The sequence below is a fragment of the Podarcis liolepis genome (assembly GCF_965112155.1).
Source record: "Podarcis liolepis genome assembly, chromosome: 10".
In the NCBI taxonomy this organism is placed as follows: domain Eukaryota; kingdom Metazoa; phylum Chordata; class Lepidosauria; order Squamata; family Lacertidae; genus Podarcis; species Podarcis liolepis.
The window spans coordinates 1,126,667-1,146,274 of NC_139562.1; the positions used below are offsets into that span (position 1 = coordinate 1,126,667).

General features: G+C 53.6%; 1 protein-coding gene across 1 annotated transcript; it reads right to left on the bottom strand.

The window, feature by feature from the left end:
• Positions 1–3,182: 3,182 nt before the first annotated feature.
• PAX4 (paired box 4) lies at positions 3,183–12,172 on the bottom strand (the record flags this gene model as incomplete). The annotated part of the gene is made up of 8 exons (XM_083464259.1): positions 3,183–3,284; positions 4,052–4,152; positions 5,447–5,716; positions 6,878–7,048; positions 7,323–7,410; positions 8,896–9,111; positions 10,580–10,728; positions 12,103–12,172. 8 exons carry the CDS (start codon positions 12,170–12,172, stop codon positions 3,183–3,185), a joined length of 1,167 nt encoding a protein of 388 aa, XP_083320385.1.
• Between the last annotated feature and the right edge of the window lie 7,436 nt (positions 12,173–19,608).

Genomic DNA, 19,608 nt, shown 5'->3' on the forward strand with positions numbered 1-19,608 from the left:
CCAGTGGCCCTTTCCCAAAAACTCCAGGGGAAGGAGGCAGCTGAGCTATGGAACTCCCTCCCACTGGAGGCAGGGATGGGCACCAACATGGGTGGCTATAAAAGGGGATTGGGGAAATCCACGGAGGAGCAAAGGGATATGGATTGCTACCAGCCAGGATGGCTCTGCTCTGCCTCCCCAGTCAGGGGCAGCCATGGTTCTGAATCCCAGTTGCTGGTGTTGTAAACAAAAATCTGCCCTTTTCCCCTTCTGGGGTACCCAAGAGCCCATATAGAGTCCTTACGTAGGTTCCCTATTGGCAGGAGAGAAAAACAGAGGCCAAGCAGAGAGTATTGAGAAGCAAAGCAGCTAGTAAGCCTGATCTTTACTGATCTGTTGCAACAGGGTCCTCACTCACCACACGCAGGAGGGAGGAGGAACCCAGAACAATGGAGCGCAAGGCCTTATATAGACATTTTAAATTCCCTGCCCTGGAGCTCCAGACCACCCCTCCATACATCATACATACATCACAGAAGGGGTGTAACCCAAGACCACCACCCCAGATACATCATGCCTACATCACAGAAAAGGTGGTCTACAACAGAAATCTGAGTGACTTGTGTATCTCATCTGACAGGTTACCTGTTTAATGGTGACTTGATTGGATTGCCTGGGGAGCCTGGCCAGTCTTTTGTAATTATAAATACTTAGTTCCTGAGTCAGGTCACAGGCTCACCCTATTCAAACACAGACAGACATACTCTTTAGATAGGATTTGTGAAGGAAAAGACAGTGGGGAGGCTTTTCCATTTTCCTTTGACCTTGCAGAGAAAACATTTGGGAATCAAAAATGGTTCCAGGTTGGTCCTCCTGTGCTGATCCATGTACCTGCTTGGTTGGTACATTTGTTATATATCTAAGAGCTTAAAATTCTTATCACACTGGAAACTGCAGGAGAAGAGAGTTGCTCTGGCGCTCGGATCCTGCCTGCTGGTTTCCCACAGGCATCTTTCTGGCCACTGTGAGAACAGGAGGCTGCACTAGATGGGCAGTTGGAATGTGAGATTTTGTTTTATAAAATTGATTTCTTCCCTCCCCTTCTGTAATTTGCCTCCTTTTGGGGCGATTATTGGCCAGCAGGGAACTCCCAAGAGCCTCCTAGGCAGCTGAGGGTCCTTGCTTGGGCCTGGGAGGGGTCTTTCTCGCCCTGCCCCCTTGCCTTGCCAGGGATGCCTTGACAGGTCTTGGGCATGGAGCCCCTGAGGTTCTTGCAGAGAGAAAGGTGGCGCCTCTTGTAATAACTGGCAGACCAGTGAACATGGCAGAAATATATTGCAGAAATCACACAGGATTAGAAAACCCTCCCTCTGTCCCATAGCTCAAATCCAAGAGGTCCCCGTGTAACATCCTGCCCTCCTTGGGAGTCTCCAGATACCGGATGAGTGCAAGAGAGGCTGAGGGGAGAGAAGGAAGAAGGCATTGCAAGGCTGAGGTCCTCTAAGCACCCACAGAAAGGACGGTGGGGCAGAGGTGGGCACCTGGTTTGGGGCTACGGACAAGGGACAGCCCAGCAGTCAGCCACCCCAAAACTTCCTGCAGCTTCCACCCCCCCCCCAGGCAAGACAAGCAAGGAAAGAGGGGTGGGGTGGAGGTCCAAGGAAGAGAGGGGCAAATGCTTCCTGCCCAGGAGGGTCTCTCACCTGCCCCATAGCTGCTACAGCAGCACTTGTGGGGTGGGAGGGCCAGGAATTACAGCCGTGCCCTTGGCCAGGGGCTCCCCACAACCAGCCATCGCCTCCCCCTTCTCTTCATGCTGCTGCCTTTGATGTTGTTGTCTAGTCGTTTAGTCGTGTCCGCCTCCTTGTGACCCCCTGGACCAGAGCACGCCAGGCCCTCCTGTCTTCCACTGCCTACCGCAGCTTGGTCAAACTCATGCTGGTCTCTTCGAGAACACTGTCCCACCATCTCGTCCTCTGTCGTCCCCTTCTCCTTGTGCCCTCCATCTTTCCCAGCATCAGGGTCTTTTCCAGGGAGTCTTCTCTTCTCAGGAGGTGGCCAAAGTCTTGGAGCCTCAGCTTCAGGATCTGTCCTTCTAGTGAGCAGTCAGGGCTGATTTCTTTCAGAATGGAGAGGTTTGATCTTCTTGCAGTCCATGGGACTCTCCAGAGTCTCCTCCAGCACCATAATTCAAAAGCATCAATTCTTCGGCGATCAGCCTTCTTGATGGTCCAGCTCTCACTTCCATACATGACTACTGGGAAAACCGGAGCTTGAACTAGACGGACCTTTGTTGGCAAGGTGATGTCTCTGCTTTTTAAGATGCTGTCTAGGTTTGTCATTGCTTTTCTCCCAAGAAGCAGGCGTCTTTTAATTTTGTGACTGCTGTCACCATCTGCAGTGCTATTCTCCAAATCATGCCCCCTCACTACATGCCCACATTATCCCAAAGGATTTTGCTGTTGGCCCAGCAGCAGCCCAGCAAGAAGGTTCTGGATGGATTAGACAAATTCATGGAAGAGAGGGCGATCAATGACTTGCTAGCCAGGAGGCCTCTTGGGCTCGGATCCTGCTTGCTGGTTTCCCATCATTGGCCACTAGGAGAAGAACAGGCTGCCGGACTTGGTAGACCCTCCTTGGGCCTGATCCAGCCGATTCTTCTCCAGGTCTTCTGTGCTGGCAGAATGTCTCAGTTCAGTCTACGCAATGTCTTTTTGGAGGAAGTCAACACAGCACGGAGAATCCCGACCCTGGAGTCCTCAGGGAGGCCCAAAGAGCAGCAGGTGTGGGCACGCCCCATGGCGTCTCTTCTAGAGCAGATATTCCTGGTGGTCTCTCTGGGCCTGGGCAGCCCCCCAGAATCAGGTTCCCTGGTCCTTGGGGAGGAGGCACTGGCAGCAGCCCAGAGCTGGTGGGGCAGAAGGGGCTTCCGGGGCCCCGGACAGCTGAGGATGGGGGGAGCCCCACCAAAGGAGGCAAGTCTGGGCTCCAGGGTGGGGCAGGAGCAGCCCCTGCAGACCCCAGCCCTGCAGAGAAAGAGCCAGGGGTCAGGCGAGGGTTAAGGGCCCTTGTGAAGAGCGGGCCCCTCTTCTGATGCCCCAAAGGAAGGGGCGCTCGAAGGGCAACTGACCCCCTGGCTGGTGATGCCCTCCTCCTACCCCATGGGGGGGATGGGTAGGAGCCAAAGCAGCTGGAGACCTCTCTTACCGCAGAAGGGCTCCGTCCAGGCACAGGGTGGGGGGCCAGGTGGATGCAGGTGGGGCGGGAAGGTTTTGCAGCCGCCGGCCTTGAAGCGAGGGGCAAGGCTGGGAGGGGAAGGCTGTGGAGGCAAGAGGAATCATGGAAGGGACCCCCAAGGGTCATCCAGCCCAACCCCCTGCACCACTCCCTGGCCCATCCTGCTGTCCCCTATCTTAAAGTTGTAGAGTTGGAAGGCACCTCTGAAGGTCCTCTAGTCCAACCCCCAGCAATGCAGAAATCACAACTAAAGAATCTGTCAGGCTTCGGGGAATCGGCAGTAGATAAGAAGATGAAAGAAAGGGACTTCTTACCAGTTAGAAACTGTCAGAACCACAGCGAGAGAACAAAGAGCCCATCTCCTAGAAATGGCAGTGCTCCTAATTAAGGATTCCACCCACTTCCATCCCTATTAATCTACGTCACTCCTACGTTATGTAATCTGAGCCTTGTGCTTTCTGTACTTTCTGTTCTGAGACTTTCTGAGCTCTTCTCAACCTTGGACTGAGCGGAGGAATGCTTTCCAGAGACAGTGGATCTGTTAACCCTCTCCCTCCCAGTGCTTCTTCTCCTAGCTGTTCCCCATCCAGTATTTCCCAGCTTTTGCCTTCTGAACTATGCCCCTCTTCAAACCACTGCTCCAAATCTATACTGTCCTCCTGCTCCTGGGAAGTTTCAGGATCCGGATCCGGAGCAGGGGGAGGCTCCCACCATTCCTCCTCAGCCCTCCTCAGCAGGTTCCCTGACAGAACCCCTGACAGAGGCCACCCAAACTCTGCTTGAAAACCTCCAAGGAAGGAGAGTCCGATCTTGGGACTTCTGGGCGCCCACCTACCTGGTGGCAGAGGGCAGCGGCTGTTGGTGCGTCAGAGTCGGCTGCAGCAAAGCCTTGGGGGGCTGGTGCCGCAGGAGGGGGGCAGCACTCCCACGGGGGTCCTAGGAAGGAGAGAGAGAGGGAGAGCTGTCTGCTGCCTGCCTCGTGGCTCCCAAGGAGGGTTTGTTCTGCTTGCTCTCCCCACGGCTGCCAGGGGAAACTGGGAGAGCAGCTGCCTGCTGCCCTAGGGGTCCTGCCCCACAGCTTGTTGTCCCTCCCAAAGTGCCCTAAGAAAAACAGGGTGCAGGGAAGACAAAGGATCCACGGATTCATGGGGGGGGGAGAGCCTTGTGAGAAGTCAGTACACAGACTTCTCTGTGAAGCCCCCCCCCTTAGGGCAGGACAAGAACACCTGGAATTGGGGAGGGGGTCAGGCCAGAACCTGTGTGTCCCGTGTCCAGCGTAGCCTTGGCCTCTCGCTGTTGCCTCGCCCTCCGATTTGAGAACCAAACCTAGTGGGAACAAAGACAAAGTCACAGGCAGTCTGGGTTGGGGCCACACCCTGCCCCAGAACTCCCGGGAATCCCATGAAGCTGAATGTCAGAAGGTGCAGCACAGGGTTCACCTATGGAACTCACTGCCACAGGAGGCAGGGGGAGTTGCTCTTGTGCTCGGATCCTGCTTGCAAGGTTTCCCACAATGGGCGTCTGTTTGGCCCTGAGAGAACAGGATGCTGAGCCAGAGAGGCCATTGGCCTGATCCTGCAGCCTCTTTGCACTGTTATAGGAATGCTAAGGTCTCACATATTAAAAAAGTTCATAAATTTTCAAGGTGAACACATAAATAAGTATATAAACTATGTGTCTGAAATAGTACAGGAGAGCCACCCTGAAGCCACTTTGACTCTTCCAGGGACCTCAAATATTCTCTGCAGTGAGGAAGGAAATGGGGAAGCCTTCCCATTGTCCCTTTGCTCAAATCCTGTCTTAAGGGCATATTTGTGACTTGTGACCTGGGTTCAGGAACTAAATATTTAACATCTCAAAAGGAATAGCCAGGCTGCCCAGGTAAAGCAATCAGTGACCATTGTCAGGTATCCTGACAAACAGGATTTCTGGGGTAGACCGCCCCCTGTGATGTGTTTCTGTTGGAGAGCGCCTCCTTCTGTGATGTATGTATGATGTTTTGGGGGTGGTCTTGAGCTACAGGGGAGGCAATTTTAAAAGTCTATATAAGGGCTTGCACACCAATGTTCAGGGTTCCTCCTTTCCCTCCCTGCGTGTGGTGAGTGAGGACCCTGTTGCAACAGATCAATAAAGATCAGGCTTACTAGCCACATTGCTTCTCAATATTCTCTGCTTGGCCTCTGTTATTTCCTCCAACCTACTTAAGGACTCTATACAGGTTCTTAGGTACCCCATAAGGGAAAAGGAGCAGTTTTGGGTCGTCGTCCCCCCCCCCATAATAGCATGTTCTTATGTTTTTGGTGTTTGGGTGAGGATCCTGCAGCTCTGAGGTTGCTTTGCACAGTGGCGTTTGGGGGAGCAAAGCCTTTGTCCTGGGTGAGGGAGCAGGCAGCAGGAGGAGCTTCACTTACTCTGATGGTGTCGGCTGGGAGCCCAGTAGCAGAAGCCAGCTCCTCCCGCACAGCCGTCTCTGGATACGGCCCTCTCTGGAATGCTGGAAGGGAGTTTGGGAATTACATCCAGCTGCCCCCCTTGGCCCAGATCCCAAAGCACCACACTGTGATTGACAGGACCCCTCAGATGGAGATACAGTGGTACCTCGGGTTAAGAACTTAATTCGTTCCGGAGGTCCGTACTTAACCTGAAACTGTTCTTAACCTGAAGCACCACTTTAGCTAATGGGGCCTCCTGCTGCCGCCGCGCCACCGGAGCACGATTTCTTTTCTCACCCTGAAGCAAAGTTCCTAACCCGAGGTACTATTTCTGGGCTAGCGGAGTCTGTAATCTGAAGCATCTATAACCTGAAGCGTATGTAACCCGAGGTACCACTGTACTGCTGTGATAATGACCCTAGACCAGGGGTGTCCAAACTTTTTACAAAGAGGGCCAGATCTGATGAAGTGAACATGCATGAAGGCCGACCAAAGTTGCTGACCCTTTTTTAGGATTAGTCAGCAGAAAATTGCTCACCATACATGAGATAGCGGTGGATGAGTCCTAGAGCCGCACACAGGGCGCATGCGCGAGTTGCCCAACAAAGAGCTGGGCACATGTAGGGATGATTGTGGGATCCGGAGGGAGCACACTCCCCACCTGCAGGCAGCCTCAGCCTGCCTGCACGCGTGACCTTGGGGTGCAGGGCACCCCCCCTCACAGACAAAGCCACAGCTGTCTGAACATCGTTTCCTCTGTCTAACCTTTTGCGGTCTCAGTAGTCTGCGGTGTCCTGTCTGTGACCTTTGTCTCTGAGACCTTTTGTCTCCTTCGCCACACACTGTGCAAGGGGAAAATGCCGCGGTGGAAACAGGTGCCAAAATAACTTTGTACCACCCCATGATCTCGGGACCGGAAGATGTGTAAAGGTCACAGCCCAAAATGTATCTGCCTGGGTTTGCATATTTGTGTCAATAAAAGGAGCCTCCACAGGGCTGGCCGGCAGCTTGCTTGCAGCTCACCTGCATTATCAACTCCTGCCTCATGTCCATCACTTCAGTGCAAGCAGCAGCACCTGTGGGGCCAGATTAAAGCTACGGGAGGGCCAGATTTGGCCCGTGGGCTGGACTTTGGACATGCCTGCCCTAGACTCTCTGCCTTCCCTCGGAACCCTTCAGAGTCCTTGCCCTTGTGGGGGCCCTGATCCTGCACAGCCCCAGGAACTCACCTTGTTCCAAGACCTCCAGCTGCTGCTTGGAGAAGACAGTGCGGCTCCTGTTCCTGCCTGGCTTGCCTGCTGCGGGGGACCTCGCCACCTCCTGCAGCCCCGCGGGGGGAGCCGGGGCCTCTGTCCTCTCTTCTGAACCCTGGGGACTCCTCTCCCAAGGCAAGGTGGGACCTGCAGAAGAGAGGGAGTGCAAACCAAGTGTGGGTGTCTGTGCAGCGAGATCCCTGGAAGCAGGACCCAGAGCAAGTCACAGAATCCTACAATCATAGAGTGGTAGAGTTGGAAGGGATGCATTTTAAATAAAAGGACGCATTCTACTCATGTAAAAACACGCTGATTCCCAGACCGTCCACGGGCCAGATTGAAAAGGTGATTGGGCCGGATCCGGCCCCCGGGCCTTAGTTTTCCTACCCACGTCCTGAAGCCTTTTCACAACATCTCTGACCTGACTCCAGAGGCTTGAGGATGGCTGCCTGCTCTGCGAAGGGCATCCCCACCGGCAGACTTCTTAGGATTCGGTTGATGGAGGACACCTGGAGAGGGAGGGAGGAAAGAGACGGTGGCTGGAAGGGGCCCCAAGAGTCAGGCTCTAATCCTGACACATTCAGGAGGATCACACTGCAGAGCCAGAGGTGGTGTGGTGGTTAGAATGTCAGACTAGGACCTGGGAGAGACCAGAGATCGAATCCTCTACTCGGTCATGAAGCTCAATGGGTGTGGCCTTGAGGGACCGGTCCCTGCCTCTCAGCCTAGCCTACCTCACAGGGCTGTTGTTGAGATTAATTGAGGTGGGGGGGGGAGAGAACTGTGCATGCCACCTTGAGCTCCCTGGAGGAAAAGCTGGGATAGAAATGCAAGAAATAAAACAAGAAATAAATAAATTGCACTTGATGCAGTCATAACATTTGGGGGGTTGGGAAGTCTGACAAGATTTCCAGTTGGCAAAGGCTCTGTTCAGAGCTGATGGCACCAGACTCCGTCCTCGGAGGCACTGGCTGTGGAGGGGGTCCCCAGCTGCATCTTTCTCCTCTGGTGCAAGAGGGCCCCCCTGCTCCTGCTGCCTCTGGACAGGAAGAGTGGGTTGGGGGGGTCCCCTGCCTTCAGCCCCACAGCAAGATGGTTTCGGCGCTGCTGGGCTCAGAGGCTGGACGGGGCTCAAGAGATGCTCTCTTGATCCGCAGCTTAAGGCCTGTCACCGGCAAGGAGCAGAGGGCTCCCTGAGCTCCTGGAAGGTGAGGAGAGTGCTAGGGTCCCCCGACTCCTTTGCCCCTGGGGAGGGGCCACTGTTGTGCTGCCCTTTCACAGGCCTTTGCTTGCACTGAAAATGTGATTCATTTCTTAGGAGGTGGGGAATCCAGAGGAGGGACCCAACCTGGGGATAATAATAGTAATAATAATAATAATAATTTCTTAGTTATACCCCGCCCATCTGGGTGGGTTTCCCCAGCCACTCTGGGCAGCTTCCAACAAAACACTAAAATACAATAACCTATTAAACATTAAAATCTTCCCTAAACAGGGCTGCCTTCAGATGTCTTCTAAAAGTCTGGTGGTTGTTCTTCTCTTTGACATCTGGTGGGAGGGCATTCCACAGGGCGGGCGCCACCACCAAGAAGGCCTTCTGCCTGGTTCCCTGTAACTTGGCTTCTCGCAGTGAGGGAACCGCCAGAAGGCCCTCGGAGCTGGACCTCAGTGTCCGGGCAGAACAATGGATCTAGTCTATCCCATCAGCGCTCTGCCCTCTAACATTGTCCCACCCAGTGGCACATGGAATTATTGTGTGTGGTGGTGGGGGGGTGCATCACATGATTCACCTTGGCACATGTTTCCTGCTGTGTAAAGAAAAAGACAGTCACGCATGCCTTGATTGCATTGAAATTCACTTGGGAGCAGCTCTTGGGAAGAGATTTATAAACGAATCAGCACATACATGGCAGGCTCCCAGCCCCAGCTTCTCGGTGCCCACAGGTAACACCCCCCCCCAGGACCTGCCCCGCCGCCAGCTCATGGCAACTCACACTGGGCATCCTGTTGGCAGCGCAGGCCCCTTCCGCCTGCAGCTTCACTCTAATCTCCCAGGCAAAGAGGGACGGCTGTTCCCACTTCAGCTGGGCAATTCGGGCCACAACCTCCGGCGTGGATGTCCGAGGGCGGCTCCCTCCCACGCCCTTTGGCTGGACGGCCCCCGTCTGGTAGTAGCGGGTGAGGATCTTGCTGACACAGCCGTTGGAAACCTGTGGTGTAAAAACGGGAGCGAGGAGCAATGAAGGGTTGCATGAAGAGAGAGAGAGTTGGGGGGCTTATGGGGGTTGGCTGCCCCCCTCCAGCTGCTTCAGATTGTCCCCAGCCCCTCAATCCCACCCCTCCTACTTATCAACCGTCCCCTTTGTTGTTGGTTTTGATGCCCCAGTCCCTTGGGGTCTGATTAGCATGGGTTAAGGTAAAGGGACCCCTGACCATTAGGTCCAGTCATGGCCAACTCTGGGGTTGCGGCGCTCATCTCGCTTTACTGGCTGAGGGAGCCAGCATACAGCTTCTGGGTCAAGTGGCTGGCATGACTGAGCCGCTTCTGGTGAACCAGAGCAGCGCACGGAAACACCGTTTACCTTCCCGCCAGAGCGGTACCTATTTATCTCCTTGCACTTTGATGTGCTTTCGAACTGCTAGGTTGGCAGAAGTTAGCATGGGTTAGAATCTAGCTAAGGAGGTTGCTGAAGTGGTCGTACAAGTTTCTTTGCAAGACAATGACCTCACCTGGCCTCTTAAGTGCCTCATCAGCATCCCAAAACAATGAGTTCAGCAAGAGCTACAACTAAGTGAGGGGGCCCTACAGGTCAATGGGCGGGCCTTTCCTCCACCCCCTCACCTAGTTGGGGGCACAGATGGCTGCATGTCCCTGATGGTTCTGCAGGATGTCTTGGCAGCTTCCGATGCCATCAACCGTGGCATCTTTCTGGGCTGCCTTGCTGGGAGGGGCCTCACCTAGTTACTAGGTAGAGCAGCGGTTCTCAACCTGTGGGTCCCCAGATGTTGTTGGACTACAACTCCAGCTCAGGGGTGATGGGAGTTGTAGTCCAACAACATCTGGGGACCCACAGGTTGAGAACTGCTGAGGTAGAGGAACAAGAGCCAGAGCAGTGCAAGAGAGAGCTGAGTTGGAGCAGGCTGGAGACACAGAGACGTGTTTGCTCTGCGCTGGATCAAAAGCTGTGAATAATGGAGAAGCAAGATCTGCTGGGGGTGTTAATGCCGTGGGCCCTTCCATCCTATGTTCAGGGTGTATATCTGTGTAAATAAAACCAGATATCCTAAAGATAAAAGCCTTCATTCCAAGATAAAAAAATTCCTTCTAGTAGCACCTTAGAGACTTGACTTCTGTTTCGGTATATCTGAAGAAATGTGCATGCACACGAAAGCTCACACCTATGACAAACTTAGTTGGTCTCTAAGGTGCTACTGGAAGGAATTTTTTTATTTTGTTTTGACTACAGCAGACCAACATGGCTACCTACCTCTAACTTCATTCCAAGGAAACAGAAGCTGGTTGCAAGTGCTTGGAAACCCTGGAGCCTCTCGCTGCTCAGATATTGAGGGTGGTGTGTAACAAAGAAAATATCAAATAATCTGGATGAAGGCTATGACTTGGCCTTTGCTGCCCTTCTGCCGGGAGAGATAAAGGCCCCGCTCCCACTGGCTTCCCACCCTCCATCTAATTTTTACCTTCAAGTGACGGGAGATGTCTGAAGCACGCAGCCCACACGAAGCCAGCTCAACAATTCTCTTCCTCTTGAAGTTGGGCAGGGGGCAGCCGTTCACGAAGGGCCCCCCCAGCTGGTTCACACCACTGGTCCCTGCAAACAGCCCAGAGAGATGGCTTACACCCCTGGCTGTCCCCCAGAGAGCAGGCAAGGAAGGGGGAGTCTTCTGGGGCCGCCTGGAGTCTGGTGCTCAGCTGCATGTGGTCTTAGTCATGGTGTTGTTATATGGAAGAACGGGAATGTAGGAAAGCATTTGAAAATAAGGTTAGCACATTTAATTTTAAGAAAATGCGGAGAGCCAGCAGGATCAGGGCATTGGCCCATTTAGTCCCGCCTCCTGTTCTCAACAGATGCCTCTGTGAAACCAGCAGGCAGGATCCGAGCGCAAGAGCAACTCTCCCCTCCTCTGGTTTCCAGCAACTGGGATTGAGAAGCATTGCAGCCTCCAGGTGTGGAAGGCAGAGCACAGGCATCTTGGCCAGTGGCAACCCCAGGAATTTGTCCGATCCTTTTTTAAAGCCATCCAAGTTGGTGGCCATCACTGCCTCCAGTGGGAGGGAGTTCCATGGGTTAGCTCTGTGCTGCACGAAGAAGGACTTTGTTTCCTCTCTCCCGAACCTTCAAACATTCAACTTCATTGGATGCCCAGGAGTTTTAGTGCTATGAGGGAGGGAGAAAAACTTTTCTCCCTCCTCTTTGTTTGAAGATGTTAAGGTTATGTCACCTGCAAATCTGACGGGGATTCCCTCCGTCCTGTCACCTAAGTCAGGGGTGGGGAGCTGGAGCCAGCCAGTGTTGGGTTAGGGTTAGGATCCTTAACTCCCCCACCCTTTGCAGGTCAACTCTGAATCAGTTTGGAGGACGGTGTTATTATGACTTGCTAGATCCAGAAACACTCTGCGGGCAGTGGAGAGAAGGCTCGATTTAGATATTTCAATTCACAGCCCGAAAGGTCAGGCGCTCAGATCACTGGGCAGAAATGCCAGGGCTTCTCTATGGCACACCAGGTGCCTAAGCAGAGATCCCCAGCTGGTCAGGGAGGCTCCCTTTACCTTGGTGTTGCATTGCAGGACAACCCCGGCAGGACAGCTTCAGGGATTCTATAAGAGAAAAGCATTTATTTAGTTACTGTCATTTTATTCCATTTCCCCCAGAAGTCTCTCAAAGTGGCACCCAGCTTGGGCCGGGATGGCTTTCCTTTACTCCCGTTCTTGCTTGAGAAGCAATTGGTGGTTTTTGTTCCTTTTGCCAAGAGGAGGGTTCCTGAGGACACAGACTCAATTTCCCAGGTAGGTGGGGGGGTGTGGGTGTGTCTCCTTCCCTGCTTCTTTGAAGCTGCCTCCTTCATGGATCTTATTCCGGGAGGAGCCTTTGGAATGCCCTGAAACTGGGGGGGGGGGGGGAGCAGTTGCTAAGAAAGGATTCTGCATGGAGGGGGGAGCATCTCCCTGGGGACCTATTTCTCACTGCTCTCTTTCTTCCAAGAGGGAGGCTTCGATGTGATCTGAGAGGTGACATAATAGCCACTTTCAGACATCGGAAGCGCTCTCCCACGGAAGGTGGAGCAAGGTGGTTTTCTGCTGCTCTGGAGGGCAGGACCCAGAACTGATGGATTCACAGGACAAAGGAAGGCGATTCCGACTAAACAGTAGGAACAACTTCCTGGTGATGAGAGCCATTCCACAGTGGAACTGACTCCCTCGGAAGGCGGTGGACTCGCTTGCCTTGGAAGTTTTTCAACAAGGGCGGGATGGCCACCCGTTAGGGACGCTATAGCTGTGATTCCTGTATTGCAAAGGGCAGAACTAGATGTCCTTTGGGGGTACCTTCCAATCCCACAATTCCAATTCTACAACTTCTGCTCAGAGAAGCACTTCCCTTGGGACAGCGAAAGTGGAGAGGGCCTTCCTATCTGGAGTGCTTGGGGGGGAGCTCTTGTTGAACCCCCAAAGCGAGATGCCGGCGGGGAGGCAGCTGATTCTTCGCTCCGCACCCACCTCCACCCGCTGCAGGCTCCTGGCCGCGTCCCGTCGGGGCTGGGGCAGTGGCGGCCGGCGGCCGCGGCGTTTCAGCACCATCGCGGCGCGGACAGCGGCCCCAGGTCCGCCCGCCGCGGCTCCCTCCGCTTCTCCTCTCCGGCGCCAGAAGCTGCTTCGGACGGGGCGGGAGCGGCCGCAGGAGTCGGGGCAGCGCCACCCCCCGCGGGAGGCGCCCCTTCTCCCGCTTGCCTCCCCGGGGCCCGGGCCACCCGCCAGCTTCCAGCCACAGCCGGCAGCATCCCCTTCGCTTTTACCTGGGCTGCGGCTCCGACGCTCGCCGGGAGCTGCTCCTTCCTTTGAGGCGGCGCGACTTCCCCACGAACCCCAGACCCGGACGCGCCGCTGCGGATTTGCCCCTCGACGGCTGGGACTCTGGCTGCTCCTCGGCCAGCGGGGCCAGGCCGACCTCCTTCGCCAGCCGGTCTCTTTCCCCGGCTGCAGGATGCAAAAAGAGGCCAGCTCGGCCTCGCCAGGGGAGGGGAAGGGGCGCCCTGCCCCCAGCGACGCCTCCCGAGCTGGCCCAGATGGCCCGGGACTTGCCTGGCGGAGCTGAGCCCTGCCAAGCTGCCCAGGACAATATTTGATGAGCAAATAGTGGGGGCAGGCGGTTCTCCCCCGGCCTGGGCACCCAGCAATTGACCCTCATTAGCCCCCCCTCTCCATGCCGTCGCCTCCCCTCCCTCCCTCCCGGGCTCTCCACCGAGCAGGCTGCCTCGGAGGCGACCATCTGGTCCCCATTACACATTAACCACGGCGCCCTCCCGCTTCGCCAGCCCCGACGGAAGGGAGGGAGGCACAGGGCTGGCCGGGTTCCCTGTGGGCCCTGCACCCCGCAGGGGGGAGGGGAGGCTCGGGGGGAGCCTGGGGGCGACCACGCTGTAGCCCGGATCCCCCCTTGCCCCTGTCACCAAAAGGGAGCCGGAGCGGACGCGCCAAGGAGCAGGGCGGCGTGCGTAATGGCACCGACGGTGGTCGGCGAGAGCCCTGCAAGCTGGCGTCGTCCTCGACATCGAAAGGGCCCGGGACAAGGGCTAGAAAGCTCCCCCCTACCCGCCCCCTCCAACTCGGAGAGCCAAGCCAGCAACTGGGCCGAGTCGGCTCCTGCTCCGCGGTTTTGCAAGGCGGGGGCCTGCCAGGACTCTCCGGGGCGCACGGCGGCAGGAGGCGCCTCATAGCCGGAACAGGCGCTTCTTCCACAGCCCCGACTTGGGAGAGCCTTCTGGAGTGGCACGGGGGTGGGGGGCTCGGGAAAAAGGTGTAAGTGTGACCCCCTTCCCAGAGCCTGGATGGAAGGAGCTGCTGGAGGCCAAGCGGAGGATCTAGCCCTGGCCCGACGGGGGTCCCGGGAAGTGGCGCCCGAAGAGACGACGCTGTGCCTGGCGCGCTCCGCGCAGAACTTCACCAAGGGCGGCGGAGAGGAGCGAGGGCGAGAGGTTAGGGACACAGGAAGCTGTCTTGCACCGAGTCAGACCATTGGGGCCATGTAGCTCCGTACTGTGTGCACTGACTGGCAGCGGGTCTCTCCTAGCTTAAACTGGAGCTACCTTTGGGGATGGAAGCTCGGGGTCCCTTGTCTGCAGAGCGGGTGCTTGGCAGCTGAGATGCGGCCCATCCCCAGCCGCGGAATCTCGACTGGAACGCGTGGGAATGGGGGTCCGGAGACGGGCCTGGAGAGAGAGAGACCGGCTGCCCAACCACCCCAGCCAAACCCTCGGGCACCCGTGGCTCCAGCTCGCCTTGGTGGCCGCGCGCCTTCCTTTCTCACCGAACCCAAGCGCATTTCACTGCTTTCTTTCGCGATGCAAAATGCACAGCTTATCCCTTAGCTAGAATACAGAATTAGAGAGTTTGTCATACAGGCGACGTTTAAAACTACAAATGTTTTGCGCAAGCCAGCCCCCTTTTGACTCTCCAGGCCACCCCGCTCCCTCTTGTGGGTTTTGTCCAAAACTTAATTCCTAGGCAGACCAGATTTTATTTGCGGTGATGTGGCACCTACAACAGATCTAGGGATTCGTCTGCCTCGCACTGTACTGACCTCCCCTCCTGCAAGGCAGATCAAGACGCGCTTCCCAGGCTCCAAGCCGAACTGGGTCCCAAGTTGCCCAAGCAACTTGTGGACCACGCGGCTGCAACGCCCAGGGCGCAATCTCAGGCCGGCTGCGGTTCTCCCAGGGGCTCCGGCTGAATGCATTTAAGGCACGTCACTTCCCCAGAAGAACCCTGGGAACTGTAGTTCGTTAAGGGTGCCGGGGATTATAGCTGCGTGAGGGTAAACTGCAGCTCCTGGGATTCTTTGCGTGTGTGGGGAGGGAATACTGTGTTTTTAGATGCGTGGTGTATACACAGTTTCAGGCAAGCAGCTCGTCAGGGAGGAGCCCCAGGCGAGCAGGGGGTTAGGCACAAGATATTGGCCCCGAAGCCAAAAAGGGGGCTCCCCAAACCCCACTCTGGGCCAGAGTTCCCACTCTGGGAAGTTTCTGCAGGCAGTCCTCCTCTTCTGCCCTGGAGCGCTCTTGCCTGGGAGAATCTCAGCCAGCCTCTTGTGGAATCGTTGCTCCTGGGGGCTGTTCTGCCTCTGCGTCTGATGCCCAGCTCACATTCTGTTGGGGGGGGGGGGAGAGCACTGCCAGTCCCTCCAAAGGCTCCTCCCTTCTTCTCAGCTGTTGCTCTAGGGCAGGCATAGGCAACTTTGGCCCTCCAGATGTTTGAGACTACAATTCCCATCCTCCCTGACCACTGGTCCTGTTAGCTAGGGATCATGGGAGTTGTAGTCCCAAAACATCTGGAGGGCCGAGGTTGCCTGTGCCTGTTCTAGGGGTTGTTCCTGAGGTTTTTTTTTATAAAATTTTTATTGGTTTTTCACAATTTTTATAAACACAGACAATACACAATACAAACAAACAAACACATAAACAAACATGTATAATTTCAAATCCTTTTTTCTTAAACCTTACTTCACCGACTTCCCCGTACCTCCCCTTTCTGCATCCCAATTTCCAAATTTGTTTCAGCAAATCCTCCCCCTTGATTTTATCAAATTTTCCCTTATTCTTTTCTTTTACTTAATCTTTTACAGCTGTAATCCCCTTTTTTCTAAAACCTCAACATTTTAGCATTCATTAATTTTACAATATTTCTTAAGATAAATTTTAAATTTCTTCCAATCTTCTTCCGCCGTCTCTTTCCCCTGGTCTTGGATTCTGTCTAGGGGTTGTTCCTGAGTGGCTGGAGGCCACTGAGCCAGATCCTGCACCACCACCTTCTCCTTGGAGGCAGGACACCCGGCCAGTTCTACACATTTTGCCGTAGGAGGCAAAAGTCTTCACTGCCACCTGTATGAGGGGAATAAAGTCTTTCTCCATTTAGTGTCCCAAACAGGCTTCCTTCCCTTGGTGGCAGCACTGAGACCACCCCAAAGGGTCTTCCCTTTGCTCCTCTTCTGCTGCCACCAAGAGAAGGAAGCCTGAGGGTTCCCATCCCATCCAGCCCATAGCAGGGCTCGGGTCAGAGGGTCACAGTTGTTTGAGTGGAGAAGTGGCAAGGCTGGCCACACGGGAGGGAGCTGGTCAAATGGACAGCAGCATCCCCGTTGCTCCCAGTGTCCAAAGGGCGCCAGAAGGCGGAAAGCAGCAATTCAGAAGCGCCAAGGCTCTGCACGCTCCTCTTCCTGCACCTTGGATCTCTGTGTTGCATATTTTATATATTTGAATCTGCCACCCGCCCTTCCCCACAAGCTCCCAGGGCAAAGCCCACCCAATGAAAAATTAAAGCACCATCAAAGCATGGATTAAAACAGCAGAGGAAGTCCTATGGTGTGGTTGTGGTGCTGATCAGATGCAGGAGAGAGGATCTGATCTGAAATGACGCACCTGAGATGGGGGCCCAGGCGCCTCCAAGGAGAGGGAGCTGGTGGGGAGACCACAGGGGAAGTCCTCCCAGGTGCCCCTGCTCCTTGGACCAACCACCCCCTGCCCCACCCCCTGATATTAATATTTGGGCAGGTCTATGTGGGCTGAGGTGAATCCATCATTCTCTAATGTTTTATATGGTCTTACAGTTTAAAGAAACTCTTCAAAAGCATTTGACACCTTTCAAAATAAAAATAGTCCATAGGGGTCCGCCCCAGCTTTCCTCAAAATTTCTGTTGCCCCCCCCCCTTAAGGCCTTTGCCGTGAAATGTTTCCCCATCCACTTGCCCTCCCACAGGGCTTTCCTCTCTCTAAGCAGGACCTTAGCAAAACAGCAGCCTCCCCACTTGCGATACCCAGCAACTGAGATTCAGAAGCATGGCTGACTCCAACTGTGGAGGGTAGAGCAGAGCTAGGAGCCTTCGAGAGCCCTCTCCTCCTCCATGAATTGGTCTGATCCTCTTCTGAAGCCATCCAAGTGGGTGACCATCACTGCTCCCTTGGGGGAGCAAGTTCCACAATTTAACTTTGTGCTGTGTGAAGAAAGACTTTCATTTATAGTTCCTGAATCACAGAAGAAGCAATCTGAGTGCATTGTTTACCTCCTGTCTGGCAGGTTACCTGTTCATGCTTACTTGATTGGATACCCTGGGGAGCCTGGCCAGTCTTTTGTAATGACAAATACTTAGTTCCTAAGCTAGGTCACAGGCTCACCGTATTCACACACAGACATACCCTTAAGACAGGATTTGTGAAGGAAAAGACAGTGGGGAGGCTTTTCCATTTTCCTTTGACCTTGCAGAGAAATATTTGAGGTCAATTTGGGAGGGACAAAATGGATTCAGGACCTTTTCTGTGGGGTTTCAGACATGTGGTTTATATTTGCAGTTATGAACATTTAGCATATACAGTATATATATATAGCCTTAAATTTTTTATTTCACTTCCAACCTGCAGCTTCGCTGCATTTCTACAAGTGCCTGTTGCCCCTCTGTCTGCAGAGAAGGAAAGACAAGTGGCTTGCGGTTGCCACCTCTGTGATGACCTTGGCTCTGAGAAGAAGCTCCTCCACAACTGACCACCACTCTCTGCCTCAGCCAAGGGCTCTGCTGTGCCATCCCTGCCCTTCCAGAGTCAGGTCCTGGGAACTCTTCCTCTGATAACGAGAATCTCATGATCTTGAATAACTGGACCTTGTCATCACCAGCGGCCATGGTTGGTACTGTTCTTTTGTTCTATTGCCCATCATTAATGTAGGTGGTTTGCGTCAGCAGCGCACAGGTACACCCTTTGTTTGTGTATTTATTTGTGTATTTATTTATTTTTATCGATAATGCGGCAGGTTAAGAGTTCCCAAGCTTGGTTGCTTGTGTTTCGGTGATTGCGGTGTGGCTTATTTGTGTGAGGGAGGGGGGCTAGGCTGTTGGGTCAGGTGCGCCATATTGATTCATATGCTCTTAGAAGGGGGAGGTCATTGACCTGTTGTGTCGCGTACGTGATGAAGGGGAATCACACTGGGGTGAAGAAGGTGTCCTCCGTAGCTTGTCCCTGTGCTAGTTTGAGTTTTTTGGTTCACATTTCTAGTACAGCAGTTTACCATACATTTTGGTAACAGTGGCCACAGCTGGTTAAGTAGTAGTAGTAGTAATAATAATAAAAATAATAACAATAATTGTATTTTTTTATTTGTACCCCGCCCATCTGGCTGGGTTTCCCCAGCCACTCTGGACTGCTCCCAACAGAATATTAAAAACACGATAAAACTTCAAACATTAAAAACTCCCCTAAACAGGGTTGTCTTCATATATCTTATAAAAGCCAGATAGCTGTTTATTTCCTTGACATCTGATGAGGGCGTGTTCCACAGAGCAGGCGCCACCACCGAGAAGGCCCTCTGCCTGGTTCCCTGTAACCTCACTTCTCACAAGGAGGGAACCGCCAGAAGGCCCTCGGAGATGGACCTCAGTGTCTGGACAGAGCGATGGGGGTGAAGACGCTCCTTCAGGGATACTGGATAAAGGATATCAACAATCTGGAATGTGGCCAGAGAAGGTTGGCAGAGATGGAGAGAGCTTTCGAGACCGGATCCTATGAGGGAGTTGGGCAGGTTCAGCCTGGAGAAGAGAAAATCAAGTGGCAACACGATAACCATCTTCAAATATTTGAACAGCTGTTGCATAGATGATGGCGCGAATGTATTCTCTGTTGTGCTTCGGGGGGCAGGACTTGAACCAAGGGCTTCAAATGACAGGAAAAGGTATTCTCAACTCAACATTTGGAGGAACTTCCTGTCGGAATGAGATGTTCGCAGAGGAACAGCTTGGAAGGTGGTGGCCTTCGAACAGAGCCTGAGTGACCACCAAAAAGCCACGCTCATTGTTCCAGCACCGGGTTTTCTGCATTGGTGCAGGTTGGACTAGATGGCCTTTGGAGGGCCTCCCAATTGAACAGAACTCTGATGAGTGTTTCCCAAGGCCCATCTAGCAGAGGAGTCACTACAACCAGAGCCCAGCCCATCTCCAGAACCCCAGGGTTGGCTTCTCTCTGCAGCAAATGGCGACTGAGGGGAGATGGTGATCGTGATGTTTCATTTCATTTCTTACTATTTTTAAGAAAAAAAGAATCTCAAATCTTTTTACAAAACATTAAAACATCAAATAAAACAACCCAGCACTGAACATCGCTGAACAAAGTCAATATAAAGTCTCCATTCAAAGCAGCATTATTAACAGGAAACTAAAATATTATCTTAAACATGACTAAAGGAAAAAATTCCTTCCAGTAGCACCTTAAAGACCAACTAAGTTAGTTCTTGGTATGAGCTTTCGTGTGCATGCACACTTCTTCAGATACACTGAAACAGAAAGTGTGCATGCACACGAAAGCTCATACCAAGAACTAACTTAGTTGGTCTTTAAGGTGCTACTGGAAGGAATTTTTTATTTTGACTATGGCAGACCAACACGGCTACCTATCTGTAACTATGACTAAAGGAAGTCAATTATAAAATGCACATTTAAAAC